Raw genomic sequence first — 19,919 nt, 5'->3', positions numbered from 1 at the left:
CTCCAACCTGCACAGTATCCTTGGGCAAGATACTGACCCTGAGTCGTGCATGAAGCATTTGTTGGAGTTGAGTGGCTGAACATTAGGTTAAAAGTGGTTAGTAGGGCTGGGCCATATTATACCGTTGATGGTAATACCGGTACAATGTTAGGCAACGATAAGAAAATGAAATATCGCGATAGAATATGAGTAAAACGCGCATGCGCAGTGCCTTTGTTTTCATACGCACATTGCCGAAAAAGCATGGCGGCAACGGAGAATGAGAATGGGGAAAGCGGATTGTTGAGTGAAAAGGATGAACCAGAATTGGTTTTTTAAAAATGGTGCAACTTCACTGGTTTTGTGTTTGTCTGTCAGATACACAACAAAGCACATTTTTTTTGTAGAACATGCAAGCGGGCCATCGTTATTGCCGTATTTGTCGGACTAAGGTGCTCCTAAATCTGGGAGTAATCTGGGTCCTAAACTCCGTCCGATTCAGGTCCCAAAGTCAAATGAACACTGCAGCATCACTGAGAGTTAGAAAACGTCTAAATTCTTTCATCTTTAATAAAACGATCAGCATTGCTGCTTTACCAGGTGTAACTATGAAGTTTAACATCCAGGCATCCATGTAAACAGAATTTGTTACATTTAATGGCATTAGAAGTTAGCAGGAAGTTAGCAGAAGTTAGCTTGCTAGTTACCTAAGCATGGGATGGGCTGTAGTTACAACCTAAGGTTTTAAAAATTGAGCTTAAATAAATAATTAGCGGTAATAAAAGCAGAGGGAGGTCAACAGTGATCACTGACTGTTTTAGGAGCTTTTTGAGATCAAATAGAAGAAAATACATAGCATTAAACATGTTAACAACACAAAAGCCATATTAAACGCTACTACTTTAGGCCCGGAAGTAGGATTTGTCGCGTCATCACTGAACAACCGGATAGAGCAGCTGTGATACAATACAGCATTAATGAATCAAAGGTACAGAAGTGGAGGAAGCAAGAAGAATGAGTTTAATAAAGTTTGATTTATCTGACTGCTTTGTTTCACTTAATGTGCCTTATAATCCCGTGCACTTTATGGTCCAAAAAATATGTATTTGACTTTTTTATTTGGCACACTGCAGTTTAATGTTGCAAAGCATCTCTTTTTAACTTCAGTGGATATTATTCATGGTTATGCTCAGGATATGTCAGCCCATTTCTACTGGAAATGCCTTTTGGTTAAACTTTCAGCAAGGAATTTGCATTTGCACTGTTAAATGTTTATATAGCTTTAATGCATATAAAAATACAGCTGCTTGTTTAAGTGACAATAAATGGATGGGTTGTTTTTTTTGCGCTAGTGCTGAGGCAAGAAAAAAAAAAGCTGTAGTATGAATTACAGATTTTTATTGGTTATTCATCATTTTATCTATGTTGCGATCTAAGAGTGGTTATAAAACTTACATTTTTGGAATCCTCTACAGTAGGGGTGCTGAAATTCAGCCTTGCTTTCAGAGGGGACAAATCCACAATGTTTTTGATGCAGTAGTATTCATTTGCTCACAATCTTATGGGACAAATGGCATATTCAGCGAGGATTATAGAGACCATTTGTAGACCAGTCAAGCTCTTTGGTAATAAACTTATTAAAGAAGGAATGAGCACTCTGAACTTCTGCCTGTGTAACTGTGCACATAACATCATAAAACATCCACAAATCTGTAAATTTAGGAAGCTGATTGCAAAAAGTAGGGACTAGCAGGGGAGGAAAAGCAAACACAAAACTCAAACAAGCAAGGAAATGATATACAGTACAAAAATCCACTGGTACACACAGCTGTGTAAAGGTATGCACATTGAAATGCACACGAACAGAATACTTTGATCTAGAGGATCAAAAGGAACCACGACCATCATGACAACATGTATTTCACCAAGGACAGGCTCTACGACAAGGCTTTCAAATGAATGCACAGTATGTTTCAAACAGCATTATACAAGACCAGTGATATCACACTGCTGACACTTTAATAACAGTATCAGACAGTATTACTATCAAAGCGCTTCAGTGACCATGAGGAGTATATACATCTTAAAGGAACGGTATAAACTGCTGGTTTCCAGATACTGACAGCGCCATGTATGAATAGACAACCATCTAAGCATCAGGTTGCTGCTGTATATAAACATATTTATTGCTATGCGGCGGTAAGAGCCCAGAGACTCCCAGGGCTCACTATGCTGTCACTCTATGCATTAGGACGAAATGCCTTCATAATGAATGTATGCCTGTTTTGTTTTCCCTTCCTGGCACGGTGGTGAGTTGTAGCAGCTCACACTGTCGTTTTTATTTATTTATTGTTGTGATAGCTTTAACACCTGTTAAAGTTGATTTTTTAAATTTGTGATTCAAGGAACAGTGAAATGGCTACTTTTTATTTTGCAGGGCTTGTAAAGTCAGGTTTTACAAGTCTATTGGTTTTTCTTTGCACTTTGGCCACCTGAGAACCTTCACCAGCTGATTATTTCCATTCCTCAGAGCGAGGCTTGAGGGGCCACAGAGGAAACGATGGGGTTTTAGCGCTGTTCTATGATCATTATGGGGCATGTGAGGTGTTTGGACAATAATATGGAAGATCTCGCTGACCTGATTAAACCCTAGAATGAGCACTGTGAATGATGTGCTTCATGGACCATTGCAGCATGGCAGTGAGATCACATTCACACGGACAATCTGAGCGGCAAGAGGAAATGTGAAAGGACTGGACCACGTGTGACTGAAAAGTGGTGCAATTCCAAATATGTTACTGTGAATAAATGTTCTTGTGGTCTGAATATTGACCTGATAATTGCTGGTATAGGTCTGTATTACTCGCAGAGGGATTTCATTATTGCTTTTGCTGTTTGGATTTCTCAATCAGGTGACACTGAGGTCATCCAAATGACTGTGGCTGTGGTTAATAAACAGATCCACTTACTGGACATGCAGCTGAACACTTTCTCTAACATCTGTCTAAGCTCTGCTGCCACAGGCACATACACAGAAAACCTGCATTTATTCTTGACTAACGCTACTTATTAAACAATATTAGATTTTGATTTATTGAACTCTTTGCTTTTTTGTATCATACGTATCATTTAGATTTCTTCAAACTGGTAATTGTTAGTTAAGTATGAATATGGTAAATATTATGTTGCAAAATTGCTCTTTCCATAAATAAATAATGTTGGTTGGCTTGGATAATGCAGGTTTAAGGAACTTATGCACTCGCTTTACATTTCACAGATGATACATCCACCTTTTTTGTACAGTTAATAAATCTAATTTAAGCTACAAACACTTCTATGCACAAGTCTGACAAAGCAAGGCCTCCACTGCGTTCTGTCACTAGGACAATGTAATAACTCCTTGCAGACAAGAACCAAAACTGTGCTGTGTCTAATATTGCACCATGTGTGAATTATATGTTGCCCACTAAGCTGTCATTAAAATAGCACTTTAAAGTCCTTCTGCGGAGAATATGCCCTTTGCAGTCAGATTATAAATATCTCTTTAAAAGGAAAAATTATGACTTGTTGCTCTTTCTAAAGTCCAGGGGTGTAGGGGCATTGTTAATATTAATTGTCTTTGTCAAATGAGCTGAATACTGTCTGATTTTATTACTTGTGCCTACTGCCCTGCTGTGGTTCAGATGAAAATCAAAGGCTCCATTGACGTCACAAGCAAGAGGGCACTGTTTTAAATTTGTAGCTGAAAGCTTTGGGTTTTGTATTTGTATAAGTCCGTCTTTGCTTCAAAATTACCTTAAAACCATGCCAATTATTACTAATTTTTAATTGAATTAAATTATTATTATATATATATATTTTTTTTTTACAAATATGGATTGGAACAAGATTAGGCTATATTTGTGAGGAACAGGTTAAAGCAGGTAAAAGTGCAGAAAAATGATTCTCTTTCAAAAAAAAAGTAGGGCTGATATTTAAAATGGAAATAAAAGAAGTGATTTGTAAATCTCATAGACCCATATTTTATTCACAACACAGAGTTAGGACAGGTACAAGTTTACCATCTGTTCTTCTTTTAACAACATCTTGTAAATGACTGGAAACTTATTTTTAATTTCAGGATGCACAAACTGTTTAATGCAGGAAAAGTCTGGAGTGTAGAGTCCGCGCCAGTACAGCATCTGGACTCTTCTACTTTGAAGCCGTACTCTTATAATAGATGTACTTGCAGCTAAGGAAGGCCTTACCGAAATAAAGAACCGACAAGCTTTGCCCCCTGAAGATGGCGGTGTTTCTCATGTTCACATATGGTTTTAACCTGCATTTGTGGACGGCACAGTGAGCTGTGTTACAGACAGCAGCCTCTGGAAGTGTTCTGAGCCCATGCAGTGATTTCCATGACAGAATCACAGCTGTTTTTAATTCAGCGTTGCCTTAAGACCCAAATCACAGGCAACCAATAATGTCACTTGCGTACAGAGATTTCTCCAAATTCTTGGAACCTTCAGATAACATTATGTACTGTAGATGATGAGAGTTTTTTAGTGTTGAGGAACAATTTGTAGATGCAGTGTTAATCCACTGGTGAACCTCTGCTCATCTTTAATTCTGAGAGATTTAGCTTCTTTAAGATGCTCTTTTTACACACAGCTATGTTATTTAATGACCTTAATTATTTGCAAAGTTCCTCCACCCACTTCCTTTTAGCACTACTTCTTTTTTAACTTTTGTTGTCCTGTCTCAACATTTTTGAGACATTTAGCTGACATCAAATTCAAAATGAGGTAATATTTTTCAAGACATATTAAAATGTCTCAGTGTAAATAGTTCACATTTTTCTATGTCCTATTGGGGATAAAATATGGGCTTTTGAAATTTGGAAATCATAGCATTCTGTTTTTATTTACAGTTTACAAAACCTATTTTTTGAAATAGGGTTATACTTATAAGCTTTAAAACCTGTGCTAGTGATTGATGAAGTCTACTGCTATATAAATGTCTGCACATTTGAACACCTTGCGAGAAATTTTTTAAACACATTTTCATCAAATTTCTTCCTCTTGTAGTATATGTTCTTGGCATTGATGCATAGGCACCGAGTGAGGAGATGTGATAACTTGTATAAAGCACGGGTGTTCTGCCAGTTAAATTCGCAACGACACCAGTTATAAAACTGCAACATCAAAAGCTCAAATCCCCCCTGAGACTTGGACTTTTATCCTGTTACCTCAAATTTACAGTGAACTGCAAAATGAATCTGAAAAGCCAAACAAAAAACCTAAAAGGTGTCTTTCAACAGAAACGCGATTGGCAACATACATGAAATTCTCAAGAAGCAGTTAAAAAATGCTTATGTATTTTGTGCAGGGAAACCGTATGTCCTGCAACATTATATTTAGCACATTAATGGTGTCATCTAGTTGAGTCGCAGTCCCACCTCCACAGTTCATGTATGCAACCAATTCTGGGAGTTTTTCATCAGATGCCAATATTTCTCTGCAGACACTGGATAGCAGAGTGGATAGGATGGCAAGTGTCCTGTAAATTCTTGGAGAAGATGAAAGAAACTAAGTGGTCATAAATTCTCCTGGCTGAGTCCGCTGAAAGAGCCAGAATGGCTTTCCACACATGACAAACACACAGAGCTTGTAATGCAGGGGTAGAATACACATAACAATAATTGTAGAAATGTATGGCGCTGAAATGGCAATGCTTTTACTCCAACAACTAATGACGTGCGATAATATTAATAAAGTTACTGGTAGACAAACGTCAGGTTACTCTCCTCTAATTTACAAAGGTGGGGGAAGTATAACACTGGTAAATTCAGAACATGAGTCTGAACAATTTCAAAGTGTGTATGATAATCAATAAATCAGGCAAATAAATAAATAAAGACATCATGCTCATGTGAAGAATACAGATCTATTTAGAAATCTATAAATAGCCTACCCGATATTAACAAAATTGATGATTACTGTTTAATCAATCAAACAGAGAGTAGGGAGAATGTTTTTTATTAGTATTATCTTGGAACATGTATTCTTTGAAAAAAACAACTTCTACTATGTACTTTAGCATAATTATGTAACCCTAATGAATAATATTTTATTGAACGTGAAACTGGATAAACGGGGGGCGTGGCTGGAGCCAGCTGCCACAGGGCAGGCGGGTGGGCGGGGGTCACCCTGGGCAGAGGGATAACAATGAAAGACAGACAAACATTCACACTCACATTCACACCTACAGGCACCACCACAGAACGCGATGTGAGGTGCTGCTGACTGCTAAATTCAGCAAATGGCCCAAAATTTGAGCTGTGCTGCCCACTGCGCTCTATACTCTCATTTTTTTGATCTTTATACTTAGTCTATGTGCTCACTCCCTGTCAGCCTTTGTTACTACTGGTCACACAAATGTACATCACAACACGGTTGTTGCATTCATGAGTGCTCCCTGGACAGTGTGCTGCTCTTAGCTCAACATAGCACGAAGCTGTTCATGCGTGGCAGAGGCCACTGGAAAAATGGGGTTTCAAAAAAGCAGAGGTGCCATTTATGAAGGGCCATTTATGTTTTTTTACTGTGTCACTGTTTTGCGGTCCCTCTTCATGACCCTTTAAAGAAGAGCAGATGCTCTGCGGGAAGCTAAGCAGTGAAGCTAAGCTAATTTCTCTTGATTTGATCGATGCTGGTGGACCTGAAAATCCTTTGCAATAGATGCAGGTCAGATCTGACACAGAGCAGCTCAAATGTTTTAAAATACTTTCATCTTTGACAGAATCCATTTAATGCAAATCAATTTAAAATTGAGATAGTGTTTATTTATTTATTTTTTACTGTTTGTTTAATGTCAAGAGGGAACACACGTGGCCTAAACAGTATGTAAAGTCAAATTTATTTATATAGCACATTTAAAACAAAAACTGTTGACCAAGGTGCTGAACATTTAAGATCATCAAGGGTTAAACTTAGCCATAGAGATGATAGCACTGACAGTAAAACCAATTTTGCTATCTTGGCAGATTATAGCCATTAGCATACAGCGGGATTACTGCGACGTTATTTCTATGAATAATCATACCTGCATATTTAACCTTTTATCTCTGAGCTCCTGATCAGTGAGCACAACCCTTTAGTTTGCATGGCACAAGTTAGCTTTCTTTCCAAAATGGAAACTCTGACACAGTACATAGAAGACATTGCTGTGCAAAACAATGTCTATAACTTACTTTTGGGATCATGTCTGGAGGAAATGTCTTTTATTCTCAAAATACCCCTTGCCTATCTTCCCTGCCTTGGCTCTTTCTTACACAGGAGCTTCATGGCCTCCCTGCTCTGTCAGGAGACTGTCCATCAGAGCTTCCATAATGAAAAGTGAGCTCTCCCTCTCACCCTCTTTCTCTGCAGTCAGCTGCTGTCTCTTCCAGCTTCCCTTTTGTTTCTACAGTCCAGCAAACTTTACTCTTGCTTTGCAATGTCACGGTCAAAGTCAGCAATAAGGACAGCACAAGTGCATTTTATGGTGAGTGAATGAAAATTTAATGTGTTGGGTTTACCACATTATCTGGGTTGATTTAATGTTTTAATAGTGAGTAAATTGTATTAACATGTGTATTAACATGCGAGTGTAAGACTGAAACATGGATCCTTGTAAACAACGTATTACGTAAAATCCCCAAGTGGCCTTATTAGCCCAAATCTGAACTGTACGTGCAGAAAATCTAAAATATGCACAAAATATATACTTAATTTAAAATGACTGCAGTAGTGTCTCCCCAGCTCCTGACAAGACCAATCAAAGTATCTGAAAGTTTTCAACACCAGCTCTGCAGCACATCTAGACTTAATGCCTCTTCTTATTCACACATTTCCAAATTAATTGTCAGTGTAATGTCCCATGACTGGTGAGACTTTTAATGATGGAGTTAGCCTTTAAAACTGAATAGCACAAAGTCTTACAAAGGTTATTAGCAAGCGACATGACTTTAGCAGGACAAATCAGGACAGGATCAACAACAGCAAGTAGCTTCTTTTTTTTTCACCAATGGACTGATGGAATGACAAATGTCTGCAAATTCAGAGTCAACAGTGAAGAAGTGCTCGACATAGTGAGTAGATTCAGAAAAAAAAAAAAAATCACAGAAAAATGTGATCCTCATCTTTTTTGTTTGCTGACTAAATGCAAATGTAATTAATTAATGAACTATATACTGTAGTAATCGTTGTTATTGCTTTAGCAGTGCTTGGGTCGATTTATTGTAAACTATTACCTTTAAACTACAATTAAAATATTTATCTAAGAGACTAAAGGTGAGAATTTACAGGCATAACTTATTCATTCACAACCAGTAACTGAATCAGAATAATATACTATGGTATGCTATGATATTATAGCTTGATACTGGCCTAAAATAGATACATCAGTATCAGTCTGCGTATATGCTTTTCATCCCAGGGTGTAATATTATGCTCTTTTCTCATCAGTACTGTACCCGTATTTGCTGCAGCAAGATAAAAGTCCTCTTTAGAGTCTCTATCAAGGGGTTCGATGGGTGGTGATGTTATAAGTCATGTTTGTCAACAAGAAGTGCCACAAATTGGTGAAGACAAGATCTAAATGTAAGAAGTGTAGGTGGTAACCAATCAATAAAGCAAGCATTTGGTTGCTGATTAGAGAATTAAAAAAAAAACCCACACAAATGGAGGGCAGCAGACAAGAAGAGAGGCAAGACTGTGCGTATACATTCACGCAGGACAGACTCGGCACACGTGAATGCAATGAGACTGGGGCCAATAATCACACAGGAGGGAATACAGAGACAAGCACAGACATTCAAGGAATTGGGATAAGATAAAGCGAGAAAGTCCAGGGATAGGTAACAACACATGGAAATGTAAGTACTAAGGCCTTAGTTGCAGCAACCTGCAAGAGAAAAATGTGTATTCTTCAGGTGGTCAGTAAGTTGTTGCTGGAGGTCTGTGATAACTGGTTGCAAGGCGTTATATGATGCTCCACCAAAAATGTCCTTGTGATTCCTTTGGATCTGCTTGATAAGTTACAGTGAAAGTGTAAAAAATTGCAAAACAAACCATAATGTTAAATGTTCTCCTGCAAAGTAAAAGTTGTGCCTTACCACCCCAACAAACACAATTCAAAAGGCACATCTTTAACTGTGACAGCAAATGTTTTCCATTTCTCGTAGCTTTTAATTGTGAGTAAATGGCCAGTGTTTGCAGACAACCCATGTTTTCATGCAAACTGCAGGCAAACACAGAAATGTTCTGGCAAGTAAAGCAATCAAAAGTAGACTTTTGGTATAGCACCCTCTTTGTGACCAGTTTCACCTGGCAACAACCAGCAGCCTCCAGCAATCACTCTACATCCAGTTAGGGAATCCAAATATTTTTCCTAGCTACCAGAGGTTGCCAAGGACTCGCCAACTGGCCTGTGGGCCTGTGTGACTGAGGTCTAAAATTAAACAGGAAGTAGAAACAAAGTATGACACAGACAAACCAGATGGAGACAAAGACAAGAGAAACATTGGACACATTTACAAAAATCTAACATCAGAAATACAAGAATGAAACAAAACTAATAAATCAAATAAATATGAATATCAAAAAAAAGCCCAAACTCCACAAAACTTTACAAGAGTCCAGGACATACAGGGAGTGCAGAATTATTAGGCAAGTTGTATTTTTGAGGAATAATTTTATTATTGAACAACAACCATGTTCTCAATGAACCCAAAAAACTCATTAATATCAAAGCTGAATGTTTTTGGAAGTAGTTTTTAGTTTGTTTTTAGTTTTAGCTATTTTAGGGGGATATCTGTGTGTGCAGGTGACTATTACTGTGCAGAATTATTAGGCAACTTAACAAAAAACAAATATATACCCATTTCAATTATTTATTTTTACCAGTGACACCAATATAACATCTCCACATTCACAAATATACATTTCTGACATTCAAAAACAAAACAAAAACAAATCAGCGACCAATATAGCCACCTTTCTTTGCAAGGACACTCAAAAGCCTGCCATCCATGGATCCTGTCAGTGTTTTGATCTGTTCACCATCAACATTGCGTGCAGCAGCAACCACAGCCTCCCAGACACTGTTCAGAGAGGTGTACTGTTTTCCCTCCTTGTAAATCTCACATTTGATGATGGACCACAGGTTCTCAATGGGGTTCAGATCAGGTGAACAAGGTGGCCATGTCATTAGTTTTTCTTCTTTTATACCCTTTCTTGCCAGCCACGCTGTGGAGTACTTGGACGCGTGTGCTGGAGCATTGTCCTGCATGAAAATCATGTTTTTCTTGAAGGATGCAGACTTCTTCCTGTACCACTGCTTGAAGAAGGTGTCTTCCAGAAACTGGCAGTAGGACTGGGAGTTGAGCTTGACTCCATCCTCAACCCGAAAAGGCCCCACAAGCTCATCTTTGATGATACCAGCCCAAACCAGTACTCCACCTCCACCTTGCTGGCGTCTGAGTGGGACTGGAGCTCTCTGCCCTTTACCAATCCAGCCACGGGCCCATCCATCTGGCCCATCAAGACTCACTCTCATTTCATCAGTCCATAAAACCTTAGAAAAACCAGTCTTGAGATATTTCTTGGCCCAGTCTTGACGTTTCAGCTTGTGTGTCTTGTTCAGTGGTGGTCGTCTTTCAGCCTTTCTTACCTTGACCATGTCTCTGAGTATTGCACACCTTGTGCTTTTGGGCACTCCAGTGATGTTGCAGCTCTGAAATATGGCCAAACTGGTGGCAAGTGGCATCTTGGCAGCTGCATGCTTGACTTTTCTCAGTTCATGGGCAGTTATTTTGCGCCTTGGTTTTTCCACACGCTTCTTGCGACCCTGTTGACTATTTTGAATGAAACGCTTGATTGTTCGATGATCACGCTTCAGAAGCTTTGCAATTTTGAGACTGCTGCATCCCTCTGCAAGATATCTCACTATTTTTGACTTTTCTGAGCCTGTCAAGTCCTTCTTTTGACCCATTTTGCCAAAGGAAAGGACGTTGCCTAATAATTATGCACACCTGATATAGGGTGTTGATGTCATTAGACCACACCCCTTCTCATTACAGAGATGCACATCACCTAATATGCTTAATTGGTAGTAGGCTTTCGAGCCTATACAGCTTGGAGTAAGACAACATGCATGGAGAGGATGATGTGGACAAAACACTCATTTGCCTAATAATTCTGCACTCCCTGTATGGTAAGGAGGTTGTAATTTGTGCTGTTTTGGGACCTCTGTGCTTGTTGATTTTCTTGGTTTTCACCTAATTTTATTGATTTATTTCTTCATCTAATTTTCCATTACTGGTTTGGTTTAGGCACTAAAAACAGGTTAGGTTTAAGAGAAATGCATAACATCTTCCATATAATTCCATGAGGACAGCCACAGAAATAAATTATACCACCTATGAAATACTAGACGCACACAAACATATATAGCTTCTGTGTACAGCTTCCAGTGCATGCACATAGAAAGAGCACATTACTTGTCTTACCTTTCCTGATGCAGAAGCTCCTTGATCCACAGAAAAGCTGCAGAGAAACAAACAAAGAGAAGAAACAAATCACTGAGTCTTAGTGACCATGCAAAAATTAAACAAATGCACTTGTCCTTCCTTGCAGAAATATTTATTCTTTAACTGACAAATATGAGGCATTAATAATCAGCCAATTAATGCAGCACTTCCACCACATATTTCTAAAGTATGCCTACGTATTATCTATAGATACACTAACAAACACTACATTAACACACATTAGTAGATGTTGCAGGCACACTGCAGCAAATGTGTACACACCCTTCTCCAATGAGTGTAAAGCTTATGTGTCTCATGTGACACAAAGTATTGCCATGCTTTCAAATGTTTGGCCAGATCCTATAGATGTCCTAAATATGTCCTCACAGTTCTGACTTCTGACGGTGACACATTAACCTAAACATCAGACTACTTCTGCAGGAATAAAAACAAACTGTGCAAAGCAAGCTATGATGAGTGACATGGCCAAATATCAAAGAATGGTTAATGTAGTGACAGATAAATGTGTATTAGCCGCTTTATTTCCTTTATGACGCAAACTTGATCCAATTTTCCAGACTGAAAATACCTTTTGACAGTATTGACTGATAGGAATAAATAGATGTGAAAGCAAAGTTAAAGTGGCAAGCAATGCCGATGTTCAAGTACGATGAGTGCACACACAAGAGATCCTCATAATGGGCTCTTCTGCATTAAAGGAGCAAACTTTGAGCCTGTCTAAACAGTTAATAGCAACTCAGTTTCTCCAGCTCAAGTACTTCCTCTCTCAAATACAAATATATTTGGAGCTTTGAATTGAAAGGGGGATTTGATATCTTGAAAGGCCACTTTTTTTTTTAATATAGTTTTGAAAATATCTTTCAGTTATCACAGGCTGATAAATGCACACTACTGGAGATTTGAAGTCTTTGTCATGGCTTAGAGATGTGGCAGAAACAGCTGTGCAGTAAGACATTTCACTAGGAAATGTAAAGACGTGCTTGTCTTCAGGCCAAGCTTTCCAGTAAATATAAAGCACACACTAAAATTCATTTTGGGGGGGGGGGAAGAAAAACACCCACACTCTCTCTTCAAGGACATGAAAAGAGGGATTTTCAAACATGTGTCATTTTCTCAGCACCACGTCTCTACTAGAGTGAAATGACTCGAGTCTTTACATTCTGAAGTGCCGGCAATGTAAAAGGCTCTAAATCCACAAGTAAACGTGACAACTCAGCACTGCCTTCAGGAGCAGGAATAAAAAACAGAATATAAAATTAAACTGGAAACACTGCAGTGCAACCGCTCAGTGACACACAGACACACAGTGTGTAGAGCTTGTTTAGGGATTTCAATTCAATAAGACCAGTGGACTTCTGAGACCAGTTTAGCCATTTATTCTTTCTTCTTTAAGTTTTTTTCCCTGTGTTTTCTCTTTGGCTGCTCTCTTTGTAATGCCAGATATGTGTCATGTGCAGTGGTTCTTAAACTTTTCCTCCATGTACCACTTCACAAGTCGAAAAAAGTTAGCGCCCAACACGCTACAATTTTTGGCAATCAGTAAAAATAATCATGGATCCAAGCTAAATGTAAAGTGAAACATATTGCAGCACTGTTGTATCAGATCCCTGGTTTGATAAGATCCTCATGGAGTTGCATCAGGAATGGGATTCTCGTGTGCAAATCTGCCAAATTAAACATGTGGGGCTTCCTGCTGGGGTGATGACAATAGAAGAAGCTTCTACTATATTATCAGCAAGAAGGGGGAAAAACAATCAGTCTCATTTTATCTATAAAAATTATGGTGATGAAAGGGAAAACTCATCAGGGAAGCATATAAGCTAAAATGATCACTATCAACTATTAATTTAATTATAAATGTAAATGATGCATGGAATGATCAACATTTACTGGATTCCTGTTTATTATCCCTGCTTGAGCATAATCCATATTCATAAAAATGTAAGAAAAGTGAAACTGAATTAAAAACCTTGATGGAAATTCACCTATGGAATTTATGGAAATACATGCAACCAATATGCTGAAGAGATGAGTGAAGAGAGGGAAAAACATCTTTAGTATTTGAGTTTTTAGTATTTTTCCCTGCCTCGTGGTGCATGTTCCACCTTCTTCTTTTGATGTTATTAAGACACTGTGTGAAAATTATGTAAATGCACTCATTGCATTTATGTAGATTTATTAAAATGAGAAAAGTCTGTTTAAGTCAAACCAAAATGACATGTAGTTTCAGCTATGTCTTAATGGTTTCACAGAGAGATATCGTATAGAAACCAGTGAACACAAAGTATAAACATCTACCTCACAGCTGAGCTGCAAGAACCCACATAATAACCATGAAGAGACGTCTCAGATGGGAGGAATGAGCAGATATTCATTGTGAATGTAAACAGATTTTTGTTTAGCCCTTGGTGAATCAGAGCACTTTCAAGTTCTGGGTTGTTGGGTCGATGTGTTGTGTGCTACGGAGTTGATGAGAAAAATCAGTCTGGCATTTACATCAGATTTTAATTTGGTTGTTGGTGAGCACATTAATTCCAGGTTGTGAGCTGCAGATGAGTTGTTCAGGTGTGGCATTTAGAGAGGAGCTCCACACTGGAGGGGGTGGGAGTCCCGCCAGAAGTCAGACGTCTGAATACATTAAATGCTTAAAGACGCTAAAATTCATCAGAGACCAACAGGATGTTTTCTCTGCACTTCATCATGTTCTCTTTCTTTTCTGAGCTGTAGGTGTCTCAGGTTTCAAGTTGTTCCTTGTGTCTGTTTTCATCACTGAATGTAGAATAGTTTGAATATTTACTATTGTTATTATTAATAGTAGTAGCAAGAAATGAGAAACTCAGTGCGTCATTTAGCTCAAGTTCTTTTGATTTACTACTACTATTAATAGTAGTAGCAGTATTTTTTTTTGTTAAAAGTTTCTGTTGTGTTGATAATTATAGATTTTCAGTTTCTCTTTGGTACCTGCACTAAGGTAGATTTAGTGAATCCCAGGCCAATCAATCTAATGACACTGTGTTTTTCCACAGGCCAGTGTTAACACTAAAACCCTAAAACATAACAATTATCAGTTCATTATTTATGATCACGTTTTTCATTAAATCAAATCTTCTATAGCAGATTCCCTGGTGAAATCTAGTGTATAATGCATACACTAAAATGCTAAACCTTCTGTGACACGTGCATCAAAGGTACTTCATGTAAACCTCTGAAGCTAATAAAAAAATATTAATGTGGCTGAGTAATATTCAGTGTTTTGCATGCAGTGTTGAGAACAAGTAATAAACCCTCATTTAGTCATTTAAAAACACATTATGAAACACGGAGCATCACAGCAGCAACCACTAAGCCATTGATCCGTGAACTGCTACTACTCTCCTTTAGCACTGACTCACAGCACGAACTACACTTCAGCTGAATGACTGCTCACCGCGGAAAGTAAGTCTACTCCGAGGAGAAGATATTGTAAGAGGATTGATATCACTCTCATGTCTGAATGTTTAATAGCGGATATAAATATGGGACAGATAACTGAAGCAAAAAGACTGTCAATACAGTGAGCCTCGTCATCAGGCAGCCCTGGATGGACTCCAGGCTGTGTTGGCTTTCATGCTCTGGTTTTTGCACAAATCAAACAAATGACACACAAACTGGTATGTTGTGTCATACTGTTTGTATGACACACAAACACAGTTGATGTTTGGACTGGTTTCTTTAAATCAAAACAAGGTGGTCACTTATATGCTGATTAATTTATATTTGGTCTGTTTAGAGACCTCGCCACCCTTCATACATAGAAAGTCAGGAAGATCAGCACAGGAAGGGAAGGGAGCAGGAGATTGATGAATTGGTACACTGTCTGCAGTGATGCAGACAGTGTACCAGCCTGCTGTGGTGAAGAGGAAGCTGAGATTGAAAGAGGAGCTGTCGATTAACCGGTCAGTCTACGTTCCCACTGTCATGTATGATCATGAGCTGTGAATAGTGACTGAAAGAATGAGATTCCAGATACAAGGAGCTTCAAAGGGTAGCCTGGCTCTTCCTTAGACATACGTTAAGGTCATTTTGGTGGGTGCTACTCCTCCACTTTGCAGGAGGGAGCCCTTTGAGGTGGTTCGTGCATTTAACTGCTAGGCCTCCTGAATGCCCCTTATATGAGGTGTTGGGACATAACCAACTGGAAGGAAACCCCAAGGCACACCCAAGAAAGGCTGAAAGGACTACAGTATGTTTTTTGGCTGGTTTGGGAACACCCCAGTGTCTTCAAAAGATATGAAGGAGGTGGCTGGAGAAAGAGGCCTGGGAATCTCTGCTTAGACTATGGCCCCTGCAACCCAGATTAGCAGCAGAAAATGGATGAATCGATGAGATTTGCCATATCAGTGCAAAAATGGGTATCAGCCAGGGTATTAGCTAAGCAGCTTCTTCTGTTGAGATTGGCTTTTATCAACTGATACATGGGAACTGCAGGCTAAGCTTAACTCTGTGCCTGGCTTAAAGTAATGGCTCAGTTTAACTTTGTCATAACAAGAGTGAGATCTAGAAAAGAATCTCAGAAACATGCTGGCATCCAGGACTACTATGAGGAGTCATTTTTGGCCAGAATATGTTCTTTAATATGTATACTAAACAAACAGCTCGGACCAACAAGTATTCGGCCCCTTTGAACTTTTCCACATTTTGTCACATTACAGCCACAAACATGAATCAATTTTATTGGAATTCCACGTGAAAGACCAACACAAAGTGGTGTACACGTGAGAAGTGGAACGAAAATCATACATGATTCCAAACATGTTTTACAAATAAATAACTGCAAAGTAGGGTGTGCGTAATTATTCAGCCCCTTTGGTCTGAGTGCAGTCAGTTGCCCATAGACATTGCCTGATGAGTGCTAATGACTAAATAGAGTGCACCTGTGTGTAATCTAGTGTCAGTACAAATACAGCTGCTCTGTGACGGCCTCAGAGGTTGTCTAATGCTGGGCTTACACTGTGTGATTTTTGGCCCATTTTGAGATGATTTTTGAGTTGTGCGACCGTTTTGGCGATCGGCCTGATTTTGGCCTTCATCGTGCATCGAGAAGCGATTAACATCTCACGACCAGCTCCCGATCATCAATCGCTTGGTTGTGAGGCTGTCACCGCAGCTTCTCACACTGCGCACGTGCAAACACAAATGTCAGCGAAAAAGACGATGCAGCACGGCAGTGTAGCGTGTGATCTGGACACAAGCGATGGAGGCACAACTTGTAGAACTTTGGAAAGCTCATCCGAGCCTTTTCGATGTGGCCTCACAAAATTATCACGACCACAACAACCATGAAAATAGTTGGATTTACACTGCTGCTCAATCACAGCTGCCTGATCAATGTTTTTCATTAGCAATTTAGCAAAGTTGATGGTGGTGGTGTGTCTGTGTGAGTGAAAGACAGAGAGAGAGAGCGACAGAATTTCTGTTATAACCTTCATTTTATGGACGCACAGTGTGAGCACTCAGGTCGCATCAGAGCATCGGGCCATATAGTGTGAGACCTGCATCGTGACCTACGAACTTCTAATCCCTGCGAGTCAATTGTACAGTTTGAGCAGGAGCTGACTCGCGCGACTGAAAAAAATCGCACAGTGTAAGCCCAGCATAAGAGAATATTGGGAGCAGCAACACCATGAAGTCCAAAGAACACACCAGACAGGTCAGGGATAAAATTATTGAGAAATTTAAAGCAGGCTTAGGCTACAAAAAGATTTCCCACGCCTTGAACATCCCACGGAGCACTGTTCAAGCCATCATTCAGAAATGGAAGGAGTATGGCACAACTGTAAACCTACCAAGACAAGGCCGTCCACCTAAACTCACAGGCCGAACAAGGAGAGCGCTGATCAGAAATGCAGCCAAGAGGCCCATGGTGACTCTGGACGAGCTGCAGAGATCTACAGCTCAGGTGGGGGAATCTGTCCATAGGACAACTATTAGTCTTGCACTGCACAAAGTTGGCCTTTATGGAAGAGTGGCAAGAAGAAAGCCATTGTTAACAGAAAACCATAAGAAGTCCCGTTTGCAGTTTGCCACAGGCCATGTGGGGGACACAGCAAACATGTGGAAGAAGGTGCTCTGGTCAGATGAGACCAAAATGGAACTTTTTGGTCAAAATGCAAAACGCTATGTGTGGCGGAAAACTAACACTGCACATCACTCTGAACACACCATCCCCACTGTCAAATATGGTGGTGGCAGCATCATGCTCTGGGGGTGCTTCTCTTCAGCGGGGACAGGGAAGCTGGTCAGAGTTGATGGGAAGATGGATGGAGCCAAATACAGGGCAATCTTGGAAGAAAACCTCTTGGAGTCTGCAAAAGATTTGAGACTGGGGCGGAGGTTCAGCTTCCAGCAGGAGAACGACCCTAAACATAAAGCCAGGGCAACAATGCAGTGGTTTAAACCAAAACATATCCACGTGTTCGAATGGCCCAGTCAAAGTCCAGATCTAAATCCAATCAAGAATCTGTGGCAAGATCTGAAAACTGCTGTTCACAAATGCTGTCCATCTAATCTGACTGAGCTGTTTTGCAAAGAAGAATGGGCAAGGATTTCAGTCTCTAGATGTGCTAAGTAGTTACAGCCACTTCTTTATTTCTAACGCTGGTTTTCACCCTCTTTCAGATCACCCCGCTAAATCTGTACCAGTAGCGATTCATTATTTTAAGTTTTTGTTTAACTTTACATAAAATCCTTTCACTGTTTTCATTTTTTGTGAGTCTGCTCATTGGGTCCTTTTGGCTCGTTGTGATGATATTATGCCAACAGATTTTCTTAAAGTAGAATGCCTAGTAGAGCCTTGATCCTCTTCTGTGGAATGACTTCCCAATTTGGATTCCAGAAACGATTCGGTCAAAAAGGACACAACTAGGCAAAAAGTCAGCTTATAGGGAGGATAGCTTTAAGGGGAAAAGGGCTAAAATTGCTTGTTTTTGACAGTATGCGAACTGAAGGGCTGCAAATCCCAAGATGATTGAGGATTTTTTTTTAGCTGACTCATGTAAATCTACTTTACTATATTGCAAGAATAAAAATAGCTGGAATCTGGAAATGAGTATAAAAGGGCTGTTTAATATTTCATGCAGTATCAGAAAGTCATCTTTTTCAAAACCATCATATAATTTTGGGACTGTCAGGACTTACCTTGCCACGCTGCTATTGGCAGAGCTCTCTGCAATCTGTGAGCTGGCGATCCACTTGGTCTCACCCACCACCGTCCTGGTGTGCGGCAGGCGGCCTACGTCTTTCACTGTCATCATCAGATGGCGTGATGACTTCAGGACTCTGACGGCCTCATCGTGCGGGATGCTCAGGAAACTGCGGCCATTCACCTCCAAGATCTGGTCACCAACCTGAGTGGGGGGAGGGGAAGAGACAGGAGTGGCGGAGGGGACTGAGCAAGGCGTTGAGGGTGGAGCAGGCAGAGACTGTCACATGCACAGGTTGACAGGTCAAAGGTCAAAGAAAGGTAACAGTGGATGGAGGTGTTGGAGGTGTATATGAAGTATAAGGTGTGTAATGGATGAGAATTAGAAAATTAGGTTACAGGTTTCTTGTTACAAGTTTGGGCTCTTTCAGATTGGGCGGTGAACAGAAATAATTACACAAAGATTAAAGAACTCCCTGCTCACTGACAGGTTGAGGACCAGAACTGTTCAATATGTAATTGAAAAAGTTTTCATATGTAATTTCACTTTCTATCAAAGAGCTGAGCCTGGAGGCAGCGGCAGAAGGAGAATAATGATGTCCATACTAAACACCACCTTGGATCGTACCTTCTGTCTCCTGTAATGAGCTGATATATTGTAGCTTTAACCCTCCAAGGTGTGTTTTATTTCAGTGCTGGGTAAAGATGAACCTCCAGGACTGCCTCAAACAGCATCTCTTTATTTCTACAGTTATGGCATTTACATATTTACATATGTATGTACAGATGAAAACTTGCTCCCAAGGTTGGGCTACTGAATATGGGCAATGAGTACTATCTTAAAAATATACAGTTTGAATACCACTACATGAATGTAAAAAAGTGGTCTATTTCAACCTGTTATATTATTCTTGAGCAACAGATTAAAAGTAAGGTTGGCGATTTGAAAAAGACATCTTGCCTTGGTGTCAATTTTTCTGTGTTTCTGTTTTAGTTTTTCAAATTTAGTGTAGTTGCTGTATAGTACCACAAGACAGTTCCTCTATCCTTTTTGCAGTGATTTACTAGACTGGAGGACAAGCATAGACCCTGATGATTAGATGTATTACAATGAAGACCTGGAAACATGGTTGTTGCGAAGTACTGCAAAACAACGGATCAATGGGGAAGTCTCAGTTCCTGTGTCTA

General features: G+C 39.6%; 1 protein-coding gene across 5 annotated transcripts in view; it reads right to left on the bottom strand.

The window, feature by feature from the left end:
• whrna (whirlin a) overlaps window positions 1–19,919 on the bottom strand; it is a 232,820-nt gene that overhangs the window by 50,613 nt on the left and 162,288 nt on the right. For 3 of the 5 annotated variants that reach the window (XM_076886312.1, XM_076886310.1, XM_076886309.1), the window contains exons 4-5: window positions 18,728–19,011; window positions 11,510–11,546 (exon numbers count right to left, since the gene is read on the bottom strand). The exons of 1 other annotated variant lie outside the window; for it this stretch is intronic. In XM_076886312.1, coding sequence (XP_076742427.1) covers window positions 11,510–11,546; window positions 18,728–19,011 — 321 coding nt within the window. The remainder of the gene's footprint in view (window positions 1–11,509; window positions 11,547–18,727; window positions 19,012–19,919) is intronic. One more of the 5 variants, XM_012917469.4, reaches the window with a different exon arrangement.

The sequence above is a fragment of the Maylandia zebra genome, linkage group LG7 (genome assembly GCF_041146795.1).
Source record: "Maylandia zebra isolate NMK-2024a linkage group LG7, Mzebra_GT3a, whole genome shotgun sequence".
In the NCBI taxonomy this organism is placed as follows: Eukaryota; Metazoa; Chordata; class Actinopteri; order Cichliformes; family Cichlidae; genus Maylandia; species Maylandia zebra.
This window is presented reverse-complemented; position numbering and strand designations above follow the sequence as displayed.